At 39.7% G+C, this 12,616-nt stretch overlaps 1 protein-coding gene across 3 annotated transcripts in view; it reads right to left on the minus strand.

The window, feature by feature from the left end:
- The window catches only part of LOC140718763 (DNA-binding protein RFX7-like), a 108,531-nt gene that overhangs the window by 14,887 nt on the left and 81,028 nt on the right, over positions 1–12,616 (minus strand). For all 3 annotated transcript variants that reach the window (XR_012096783.1, XM_073032882.1, XM_073032883.1), the window contains exon 7: positions 9,246–9,453. Coding sequence is in view for 2 of the 3 variants with exons in the window: in XM_073032882.1 (XP_072888983.1) it covers positions 9,246–9,453 (208 nt within the window). In the remaining variant the exon portion in view is untranslated. The remainder of the gene's footprint in view (positions 1–9,245; positions 9,454–12,616) is intronic.

Below are 12,616 nucleotides of genomic sequence, written 5' to 3' on the forward strand. Positions count from 1 at the left end.
AACCCTGAACATCCTCTACATAGCACCATCCAGAGACAGAGAAGCAGTTTCAACGACAGGTTGCTATCGATGCAATGCTCCTCAGACAGGATGAAGAGGTCAATACTCCCCAATGCCATTAGGCTTTACAATTCAACCGCCAGGAATAAGATATGTTAAAGTGCCGGGGTTGATTGTATTTAATGTATTTAAGTAAACTACTTAAGAACTTTTTAAAAGCTATTATTAATGCTTTTTGAGAGAGTGATTTAGATGCATATCATATTTTTACTGAGTTAAGTATTGTATGTAATTAGTTTTGCTACAACAAGTGTATGGGACATTGGAAAAAATGTTGAATTTCCCCATGGGGATGAATAAAGTATCTATCTATCTATCTACCGGGAAGACTACGCAAGTTGGAACAAGAACAAGGCCCACGTCTACCGAGGAACCGCGGTCTCAGGTACATTATATCACCGGCGATACGGAACAGGAGACTGTGGCAACACTGGCCACTTCCAAAGGAAAAAACCATCGTGAACTGCGCAAACGTGAAGGATGGAGCATGCGCAAACGGGAGCAACAAGAACTACAAAGCCCAGCTACCACTGCAACTGAAAGTGATAGCGATCGGAGGGAGAGTCAAATCTCTCGGAAGGATCAGATGAAGAAAGAGGTAAAAGTCCTTCTAGAAATATAGAAAAGACTTTGAGGCAAATAATGCGTAAATTAGACACATTAAAAGTAATTAAAAATAATCAAAAAATACTCGAAAAAAAATGACCAATATGGAGATTATGCTTGATAAAATGACAAAGAGACAGGAAAAAATGGAAAAAATTACGGACTTGGAAACTACAACGGAAGACATGGTTGAAAGAATGGACAAAATGGAAAAGGAAAATACTGCTTGGACATCAGAAAGAAAACAATTTATGGAAAAAATTGATAAGCTTGAAAATCTCAGTAGACGAAATAATATTAAAATTGTTGGACTTAAAGAAGATATAGAAGGAGAAGATCCAATAAATTTTTTTCAAAAATGGATTCCTGAAAAATTGGAAATGGAAAGAGAAACTCCAATTGAGATTGAAAGGGTGCATAGATCTTTAAGGTCAAGACCTCGAGCTGATCAAAACCCACGATCAATTTTGATAAAATGCTTACGATACCAAGACAAAGAAAAGATCCTGAAGGCCGCTGCCCAAAGTGCCAAAAATAGAAACGGGCCACTGATGATAGCAGGGAAACCAATTCTTTTTTATCCTGATATAAGTTACAACCTGTTGAAGAGAAAGAAGGAATTTAACCCAGCGAAAAAAGCCTTATGGGAAAAGGGTTATAAATTTACAATGCGTCATCCAGCAACACTGATAATTTTTTTGGAGGAGGGAAAAAATTTTTTTTCCGATTATCGAAAAGCGGAGGAGTTTGTACAAGAACTTCCATCTATTCACTAATTACACATAGAGGCTTCCAAACGTAATGGATTAACGATGAAGATAGACCCAAGGAACAGAAGTGATGGACATTTATGGATATTATAGAAGAGAAAAGCAAAATTTTAGAAATACTAAATGAGAATAGTATTTTTTATTCTCTTCTTATACATATACTTTTTTATGTTGCGGGGGGGCTGGGAGGCTGTGGATCGGTTACTGCGGGATTCACGTGTGTAATCATGGCGGTTGCCATGACCCGTACAGCAGAGGGGGGTAATGTTGTGTCTTTTTTCCACAACATTAGTAGGGGGGTATTTTTTTTTCCTTTATATTTTAATTTTTTTCTATCTTTTTGCCTGGATGGGGACACACATAGCAACATGGAGATTTTTATAAAGATTTCCCAGGATACCACGAAAGTGGAAAGATTAGGTATTATTATAGATTGGAGTAATATAATAAAAAAAAATAATGACTAATCTACTAAATTTTTTAAGTTTTAATGTTAATGGGCTTAATGGGCCAGTAAAAAGAAAAAGAATTTTAACATATATTAAAAAAAATGAGAACTCCGTGGAGCATGTGGGGATCTTCCAACATCCAGGCATTCCCTTTTTTTTTCTTTCTTATTTTTTTAATAGGGATGTTAGGGGGGAGGGGTTAAGGGGAGGGGGGCTGGGTAACACTTTTTTTCATGCACATTTATTCTGTAACTATTTGAAAACAATAAAAAAAGTTTTAAAAAAAAGTCTGAAGTAGCTCTTAGAGCAGTCTCATCCTCCACTATTCTCCCCTGTAACCCATTCTCAAATCAATGATCACATCAACTCCCTGTTTTTTCTAACACCCATTTCAGTTACAATAGCTAATTCACCTTACAATCAGCATTCCTCTGGGATGTGGAAGAGAACACATGGCTACAGGAAGAGCATGCAAACTCTGCTGGAAGTCAGAGCTGAACCTGGCTCACTGGTGCTGAGAGGCAACTGCACTGCATACCAAGCCAATATATTCTAACCTGCAGGGAGTTCTCTTCTTGCAAATAATTCCATAATGAACACGTAAGTACCATGACATGGATCTTGAGATCAGCTCTAAATTGGATCCTGTGCCTTAGTTTTCAATAATGCCATAAATGCACAGGGCAACTTAGCAGTGAGTGAGATATTAAAAACAATTATCAAACATGAGAAAATCAGCAGGCCAGGCAGCATCAATGGAAAAAAGTACAGTTGACATTTCGGGATTAGACCCTTTAACATGTCCAGTCAACACATCACGTGACCATCCTGCCATCCCAGAAATCAATCTGCTGAACCTTTCCTGTGCTTGAGGTGAGGGGGAAGTCTTAAGTGGCAGTGATCATAATATAACTGAATTCATATTACAATATGAGAGGGAAAGGCATCTCTCAGTATCGCAATGGAATAAAGGGAATTACAGAGGCACAACAGCGGGGCTTGCCCAGGTGGATTGGGGAGGATACTGGTAGGGATGACAGCAGAACAGAGGTGGCTGAAGTTTCTGGGAATCATTCACAGGGCATGGGATTGTTGTTCTCAGTTCTCAAATGGCAGGGCTAGACAACCGTGGTTGACAAGGGAAGTTAAGGACTGTATAAAAGTCAAGGAAAGGGCATGTAAGGCAGCAAAAGTGCGTGAGAAGTTGGATGATTGGGGAGCTTTTAAAATCCAAAAAAAAAAAGCAACTAAAAAAGCCAGAAGGTGGGAAAAGATGAAATATGAGGGCAAACTAGCCAATAATATAAAGCAGGATACTGGTGAGGTAGTAATGGGGGAACAAAGAAATGGTAGAAAAACTTAATAAGTACTTTGCTTCAGACTTTACTGTGGAAGACACTAGCTGTACACCAGAGGTCCATGAGTGTCAAGGAAGCAGATGTGATTGCCATTGTTATTACAAAGGAAAAGTGCTAGGCAAACTCAAAGGTCTTAAGGTGGATAAGTCACCTGGACCAGATGGACTACATCCCAGAGTCCTGAAGGAGCTGGCTGGAGAGATAACAGATGCATTGGTCACCATCTTTCAAGAATCACTTGATTCTGGCATGGTCCTGGAGGACTGGAAAATTGCAAATGTCACTCCACTCTTTCAGGGAGGAAGACAAAATAGAGGAAATTATAGTCCAGTTAGCCTAACCTCAGTGGCTGGGAAAGTTTTGGAGTCCATTATTAAGGACGAGTTTCAGGGTACTTGGAGTCTAATGATAAAATAAGTCAAAATCAGCATGGTTCCTGTAAAGGGAAATCTTGCCCGACATATCTGTTTGAATTCTTCGAGGAATCAACAAGCAGGGTGGACAAAGGAGAGGCAGTGGATGTCTTTTACTTGGATTTTCAATAAGCATTTGATAAGGTGCCTCACATGAGGCTACTCAGCAAGATAAAGTTTTTTAGTGTTACAGGAAATATACTGGCATGGCTGACAGACTGGAGGCAAGGGGAGTGGGAATAAAGGGGGTCTTTCTTGGTTGGCTGCCAGTGACTAGTGGTGTTCCTCAGGGGTCAGTATTGGAACCGCTACTTTTCACATTGTGAAAGATTTAGACAATGGAATTGATGGCTTTATGGCAAAGTTTGTGGATGATACAAAGATAGGTGGAGGGATAGGTGGTGCTGAGGAAGCAATGCCATTGCAGAAGGACTTGACAAATTGGAAGAATGGGCAACAAAGTGGCAGACGGAATACAGAGTTGGGAAATGCATGATAATGCATTTTTGTAAAAGGAACATTAGTGCAGACTATTATCTAAAAGAGGAGAAAATTCATATGCCCGAGGTGCAAAGGGACTTGGGGAGTCCTTGTGCAAGACTCCAAAAAGGTTGAGCCTGTGGGAAAGAAGGCAAATGTAATGTTGGCATTTGTTTCAAGAGAAACAGAACATAAAACAAGGGGTAATGCTGAAGCTTTACAAGACACTAGTCAGGCCGCACTTGGAGATCATTAACGGTTTAGGGCCCCCTTATCTCAGAAGGGATGTATTATCATTGGAGAGAGTCCAGAGGAGGCTCATGAGGATGATTCCCGGAATGAAGGGGTTAACATACGAGGAGCTTTTAGCAGCTTTGGCCTGCACTCACTGAAATTTAGAAGAACGCAGGAGGATCTCATTGAAAACTACTGAATGTTGAAGGACTAGATAAGGCAAAGAGGATGTTTCCTCTGGTGGGGATATCCAGAACTAGATGGCACAGCCTGAAAATTGAGGGGGAACCTTTTAGAACAGAAGGAGGAATTTTTTTTAGCCAAAGGGTGTTGAATCTGTGGAATGCCCCCCCACAGACCGCAGTGGAGGTCAAGTCCGTGGGTATATTCAAAGCAGAAGTTGATAGATTCCAGTTTGGTCGGGTCAACAAGAGGTACGGTGAAAGGGCAGGTGTACGGGGTTCAATGGGATCTGGGATCAGCCATGATGAAATGGCAGAGTAGACTATATCGGCTGAATGGCCTAATTCTTCCCCTATGTCTTATGGTCTAAGTCCTCATAAAACTTGTCAAACTGTTAGTAAAAGGTGTCAGGTAGATGTCAGTTTGATAAACATACTGAAAATGGCTTTTAGTGATACATTTTAAGATTTACTGGGAAATAGCTGACAGGAGGCTTGGGGTTTCAACAAGAATATGGAACTTGTGCCAGAACTTGACCAGCAAATTACAATTTGCATGCCAACATTGGGTTCTAAGTTTAGAGATAGAATGTGAACTAGCTGTAAATTGCCTGGGTTTCATTGGAATCATAATCAGGTTCCACCTGCATGTTTCAAAGATACATTTAATGTCAGAGAAATGTATACAATATACATCCTGAAATGCTTTTTCTTCACAACCATCCACAAAAACAGAGGAGTGCCCCCAAAGAATGAATGACAGTTAAATGTTAGAACCCCAAAGTCTCCCCCAGCTCCCCTCCCTCCCGTGTGTAAGTGGCAGCAAGCAACGATTCCCCCCTCTCCCCACCAGCAAAAAAAAGCACTGGCACCTACCACTGAGCACTCAAGCATGTAGTAAAGCAACAGCAAAGACAGACTTACAGTATCCCAAAGTCTATTCGCTCACCCATGAAATTTGCTAACTTAGCAGCAGCAGTTCAATGCAATACATAATATAGAAAAATCCCATAAAATAACAATAAATAAATCATTTATAGTATACTTGCATTGAATAGATTAAAAATCGTGCAATAAAAACAGAATTACTATGTATTAAAAAAAAGTGAGGTAGTGTCCAAGGGCTCAATGTCCATTTCAGACACCGATGACTGGGGGGGGTGGGGAGAGGAGGAGGACGAGGAGGAGGAGGAGGAGGAGAAGAAGAAGAAGAAGAAGGCCCATAACTCCGAGAGGACACACTGGGACACTGTCTTGATGGCATTTTCTTAGCAGGCTTTCTTATTTTTACGAGGTCGAGTTGCTAGATCGACTCAGCATGGATGGAAAGTATGCAAGGGAGCCGGCAGGATTCGAACTCGGGAGCCTTTGCTCCAAAGTCCGGCGCTGATGCCACTATGCCACCAGCCAGCAACAGAGGGGAAGAAGCTGTTCCTGAATTGCTGAGTGTGTGCCTTCAGGCTTCTGTACCTCCTACCTGATGGTAACAGTGAGAAAAAGACATGCCCTGGGTGCTGGAGGTCCTTAATAATGGACGCTGCCTTTCTGAGACATCTGAAGATATCCTGAGTACTTTGTAGGTTAGTGCGCAAGATGGAACCGACTAAACTTACAACCCTCTGCAGCTTCTTTCGGTCCTGTGCAGTAGCCCCCCTCCCCCCCACCAGACAGTGATACAGCCTGTCGGAATGCTTTCCACGGTATATCTATAGAAGTTTTTGAGTGTATTTGCTGACATACCAAATCTCTTCAAACTCCTAATGAAGTATAGCTGCTGTCACAGCAAGCTACTCAGTTCTATGGAGAGGATAGTATGGAGTCAAAGAGCAAATAATTGGAAGTTTTATTTTTAAAAATTATCTTGTGAGTTAGACTCACTTTCATTTTTAAGTTAATTCAATTCATTTTTAAGTGCTTGAAAATCTCCAAATGTCAGATTACTATTACAAGTTTCTGAGAACTGCCTAAACCTGGGGTTACAGCTTTGCAGTTAGTCAACATTTCCTTTCCAGCTATTTCACAGATAGAGTCTCACCCACTAAGTGATGACATTCCATCATACAAGGTCTGACCCTCTTTCTAGCAAATTCCAGGCTGATACCTTTTGAACATTGCAAGTCTCTTTTTAAGTAGGTCAAATTGAGGAAATCTCCTGTCGAGAAAGATCTACACACATTCAACCTGAACTTTACTTTTAAGGAGATAAATATCTGAAGCAGAAACCAGGTGTATATTTAAGAGAAAATGTAACCAATATAAAATAAAAACATCTAAATAAGATCATAAGCCATAGGAGCAGAATTGGCCATTCAGCCTATTGAGTTTGCTCTGCCATTACATCATGGCTGATTTATTACACCCCTCAACCCCATTCTCCTGCCTTCTCTCCATAATCTTTGATACCTTTACTAATCACAAGAACCATCAACCTCCACTTTAAATATACCCAATGACTTGGCCTCCACAACCAACTGTGGCAATTAATTCCACAGATTCACTGCCCTCTGGATAAAGAAATTCCTCCTCAACTCTGTTCTAAAGGGATGTCCTTGTTTTCTGAGGCTGTGCCCTCTGGTCCTAGACTCCCCCATTTCAGGAAACATCTGTCCCAACTGCACTTTATTTAGGCTTTTCAAGATTCGATGGGTTTCAATTAGATCATTCCCATCCCCCCAATCTTTCTAAACTCAAATGAGCACAGTCCCAGAGCCATTAAACTGCAGTCAGACCAATGCTTTATAAAGCCTCGGTATTACACCTTTGCTTTTATATTCTAGTCCTCTCAAAATGAATGCTAACTTTGCATTTGCCTTCCTTACTGACTCAACTTGCAAGTTAGCCTTTAGGGAATCCTGCACCAAGACTCCTAAGTCCCTCTAATTTCTGAATTTGTTTCTTGTTCAGAAAATAGTCTACACCTTTATTACTTCTACCAAAGAGCATTACCATACACTTCCCTACATTGTATTCCATCTGCACTTCTTTGCTAATTCTTCTAATCTGTTTTGTCATTCTACAAACTCCCTTCTTCATCAACACTATCTGCTCCTCCACTCATCTTTGTATTGTCCAAAAACCATCAATTCCGTTATCCAAATCATTGACACATAACATGAAAGTAGTCCCAATGCTGACCACTAGTTAATGGCAGCCAACCAAAGAAGGCCTCCCTTATTTGGACTTTATGCCTCCTCCCAGTCTCTAATCTTCAATCCATGCTAGTATATCTCCTGTAATACCATGGCCTCTTAGCTTGTTTAGCAACCTCATGTGTGGCACCTTGTCAAAGGCCTTCTGAAAATCCAAGTAAACAACATCCACTGACTCTTCTTTGTCTATTATTTCCTCACAGAATTCTAACAAATTTGTTAAGCAAGATTTTCCCTTAAGGAAACTATACTGACTTTGGCCTAACTTCTCATATGCTTCCAAGAAACCCAAAAACTCATCCTAAATAATGGATTCCAACATCAGCTCAACCACTGATGTTAGGCTTCTTAAATAGTTAAGATAGGTGTGCATTTTTTGGTTCAAACTATATGTACGTACTCTCCATTTTAGAAAACAATTCTACTCCTGGTTATCAACTATACTGGAGTTGCATTAAAATACAGAATGTGCAGCAGCAGCCCCTACTGATGGAATTAAAGACATACAAAGGTGCAAATACCATCAGTTCTCTGTGAAATATGTCAGAAATGTTAGTATTTATACAGTGAGTGAATGAACATTGCTGATAATCATTTCCAAATAATCTTGAGGCCTGGAATTTTAATTTTACAAAGCATTGAGTCCTGTTTCTTAAAAAAAAATCCTACTTGAAATTTTATAAATTAGTATTTAACATACTTTACTTTCGTTAATCCCATTTTTTTCTTCTCAATCTTAATTTTGTTCCCTACATGTAAATTAATGTATAAATAACTATATGAAAATTCTTGAGTATGGTTGGTTGACAGCCTGGTTTTCTTATACTAACTGATCTCCCAGATGCTCTGAAGATACTCTGCCGGATCAGACTGTAGACATGAGTCGTTCTCTGTTGTAAACCGTTTAGGAATTTTGTAACCATACTGCAAGCAGCACAGTGGCTCAGCAGGTAGCGCTGCTACCTTACAGCGACAAAGACTGGGGAGTTCAGTCCTGATGACCTCACACATTCCCCCTGTGATCAAGGAGTTGGGCTTTCCACTCTGTTCTCCAGTTTTCTCTCAAAGATGGATTGGTAGGAGTGTGGCAACTGCAAATTATGTCTTAATATGGGCAACTGGCAAAATAAAGAGTCAAAGGTGAGTGGGTGGATAGGTGTGACTGAATTGCAGGGCCATAGAGAAACAAGGAGGACAGGAATAAATCTTAAGATTTTGCTGTGTGGTAGCTAAGGTGGATTTGATGGATTCATTGGACTATTCTTGTGTTAAAGTAGCTAAGTCAAGGCAGCTATTAATGAGGTGAAGAATGCACCGACCTTTTACAGACAATCATAAATCAGCACCATGTACATAGTGGGAAAGGAGAAGAGCAACTTCTCACAAAGGCCCAGATTATATACTTGAACTCCTTGGAGTCATAATGCAAGGAACCTGCTTACTTTATCCACCCTAATTCATCAAATGGTAAACCACAGTAATATATTTTAAGATACTTAAATGGAGAAAAGCTGAAGAAATATTTTACACATGTGGTTACTTACCTGATGGTGCACCGGCCATCACAGACAATGCAGCCATGGATTTAGTGCCAATATAGTGGCTGGTAACAAGGAAGCGAGCTAGATCGACCACAGAATCGAATTTGCGGATTAATACTTTCTGGGCCCACTCACACACTAGACTGCAAGCCGCAGATCTGACCTCTTCATCAATACTTTGTAAGTGGCCTGCACAGTCTATTCCTTCAGACTAGAAAACAATACAATCAAACATTAAACTGTAATTGTTAGCATAATAAAAAATGTACTTACTCTAAAAAAAAATTAGGACTACTGCTTGGACTAGACTCTTACAAAAACTATTTGAGATTTGTTCAATCTAGTGACACAAGTTCAACTACTTAAACAAGTTAGAAATAAAATTGAGGTCAAGGCTGAACTAGTAACAAATAATTTAATGTAAACTGTTCAGTATGTAAAAAAATACTCCCTCAAAAAAAAGTACAACCTACATTTAATCTTGGGATAGACATATCCAATTCTAAGTGCTAAATTACACAGACTACAGAAGTTTGCAGTGCAAAATGCCAAATAGAGAACATTTATTTAAATGCATAAGCAAGAAGTGGTAGCCCATGCTTTCCCTAAAAACACATACATCCAAATTTCCTTCAGCAAACAAGCTTAATCACTTGATTTTTTTTCCTTACTTTATTACATGTGCAAATACCAGCTAACTGGTTGGTGGTTAACAGGGTGAAGACAGTTAAGATGGCATTTCACATCAGTTCTGACAACATGAAGGCTTTGGGAAGCAAAGAAATGGTACTAAATGATAATCTGGAGGAAGGGAGTCAACAAATATTAGCCTACCTGAAAAGATGACTCAAAACTTATCCTATATGAAGAATCCAATATACCATTTGACACACATTATTATGCAAAGTCTAAATTACTTTCACCTCATTTCCTAAACAAATAACATTACACCAGCAATATAATGGGACTTTATTCACTGCAGTATAGGAGAATGAGGGGTGATTTTAAAGGTCTATATATAAATAAGGTTGAGTGAATGCAGTCTTTTTCTTAAGGCAGGAGAGTCTAAAACTTAGATGCCAGAGATTTAAAGTAATAGATTTAATACAAACCCAAGTGACAACATTCTAATTACAGCAGTCAGTTTATGGAATTAGCAGCCAGATGAAGTGGTTGAGGAAGGCACAGTTAACAGGAATTTGGGTAGGTACATGGATAGGAATTGGGCCAAATGGAACTAGTTTAGATGGGAATCTTGGTCAGCATACACCAGTTCAGTTGAAGAGCCTATTCTGTGATGCAAGGTTCTATGAATGACTCTACAGTAATCTGAATCTAAAATAAATCTCACAGTTGTGTTAGATGTAATTTCCTATTTTGAAAATCATTTGACATGAAAAATTTTGGTTCCAACTATTCACCTTGGATTTAATATTCAAAATCTAATTTCCTTCCTCTGTAAGATAAATTTGCATTTAAGTAGAATCTATCAAGCAAAATATGTCTCCAGCTATTTCTTGTACAGAACAATCTGTGGCCCCATCATAGAAGCAGAGGAAGCCATGGACAAACATGTTAGAATGTGAATGGGAAGTTAATGGAAATGGATGGCCATCAGGAAATCCCACTTTTTGTGGCAGACGCCGTGAAGGCGCACAATGCAATGACCCTCCAAATACGTCGGGTCTAACCGATGTAAAGGAGGCTGCAACAGAAGCACCACATACAGTAGATGACCCCGACAGACTCGCGGGTGACGTTTCACCTCACCTGGATGGACTGTTTGGGTCCTGAATGGTGGTGAGGGTAGGGTGGTGAGGTATAAGGACAGGTGTAGCAGTTGTCTTGCTTGCAGGGATAAGTGCCAGGACGGAGTTGAGTTGACAAGAGAGCGAACCCTGCAGAAAGTGGAGAGTGTGGGAAGGGAAAGGAGTGCTGGATAGAGAGGTTCATGTATTGGTAAGTAAGATCAAGATATACTGCAGTGGGAAGATGGGGTGAGAACATCTCACATTATATTCCATTTGCTTTTCTTCCACTTTTACTACTGTGCTTTACATGCTTCAAGGGCCATCATATCAGAGCAGAGGCATGGAGAGACAGAAGTTTTCAGTAAGGAATTTCAGAGTTTAGAATCATAGAGCTCAAACAAAGGTTATTGACTTAAAAACCTTTGAAGAAAGTATTAGGTCCCTCCCATTTCTCTTCCATTTGATGGTCGTTGGTGATGGCATCTTAAAACAATGTCAGGGTATCATTGTCTCTCAACATTTTTCTATTGAGGTGGGACTATTACAGATATTGCTGATATGTAAGGTGCCACAAATAGGAATGTAATACCTTGACACAAGGATCAAATGAATATGGCGATGAATGATTTGAATGAAAGGTCAGAAATTAAAAATGATGCCAATACATGTCTGGTAACCACAGGGGTGATGGGAAAATAGGACTTGGACCATGTTGAAATAGGTTGGAGTTTTGGATGGGGACAAATGTACGTGAGAGTAAAATATTATAGCCGCAGGAGCATTTGACAAGTGTATGGGAGGGTTTCAGCAGGTAATAGTGTTAGGGACATTACAGAAGACTGAGTATTTATTCTTGGTGATGGAATAGTTATAGTTATGTGGCTGGATGAACACCTCAGGGTTTAAACACCAAGCTTGTGAACAATCTAGGTCGATTTAACAAGGTTGTCAAGGCAAGGGATGAAATTAGTAAATTATGTAGCAAAGTTGGCAAAGTACAGAGCAAGGATTTTGCCCTTCAAAATCTCCAGGTTAAGAAAAATGTGGTTCATTCAGTGAAAGTTGGATAAACAATGCAACAAATCAACGAAAGAAAGAAAATGGAACCTGTCACTAAATGTTTGGTTGGCAAAGGAAGTGAAAAGGGGGGCAAACTAGTATATGGAAACTTTAAGTTAATGGTGCATAAGTGGAAAAAGAAATTACTGAATATCCTCTGGCTTCAGGCCAAAAGGTAAAAAAGGAACCAGGTGCAGGTAACCCTATTCAGAGGAATAACCGAAGTGGCTTTAGAAAAGCACCTAAAAGTCAGATGAGCACAGCTCTGGTTCAAACTGCAGTTATAATCAATGTATAACACTAAATTCAATGAAGGATGGTTACCATTGAGAGGCTTCATGATTTACGAGGAAAACCTAACCACTAAGCTTTTCTGTGGCAAGCTTTGCAGAGAAACCATGGTGTCCAGGTCTTGAATCCCTTTCTTCTGTGCCGGATCATTATTTGATGCAATGAGGGATTTGAAAAGGCAACACAAGATGCAATGGAGGTCATTTAGGAAAACAAAAACTACTTGCTTCCAAGAAGTGCCACTGAGATGCCTTTGTTAGATTAAGAATCTCA

Source organism: Hemitrygon akajei, chromosome 30 (assembly GCF_048418815.1).
Source record: "Hemitrygon akajei chromosome 30, sHemAka1.3, whole genome shotgun sequence".
In the NCBI taxonomy this organism is placed as follows: domain Eukaryota; kingdom Metazoa; phylum Chordata; class Chondrichthyes; order Myliobatiformes; family Dasyatidae; genus Hemitrygon; species Hemitrygon akajei.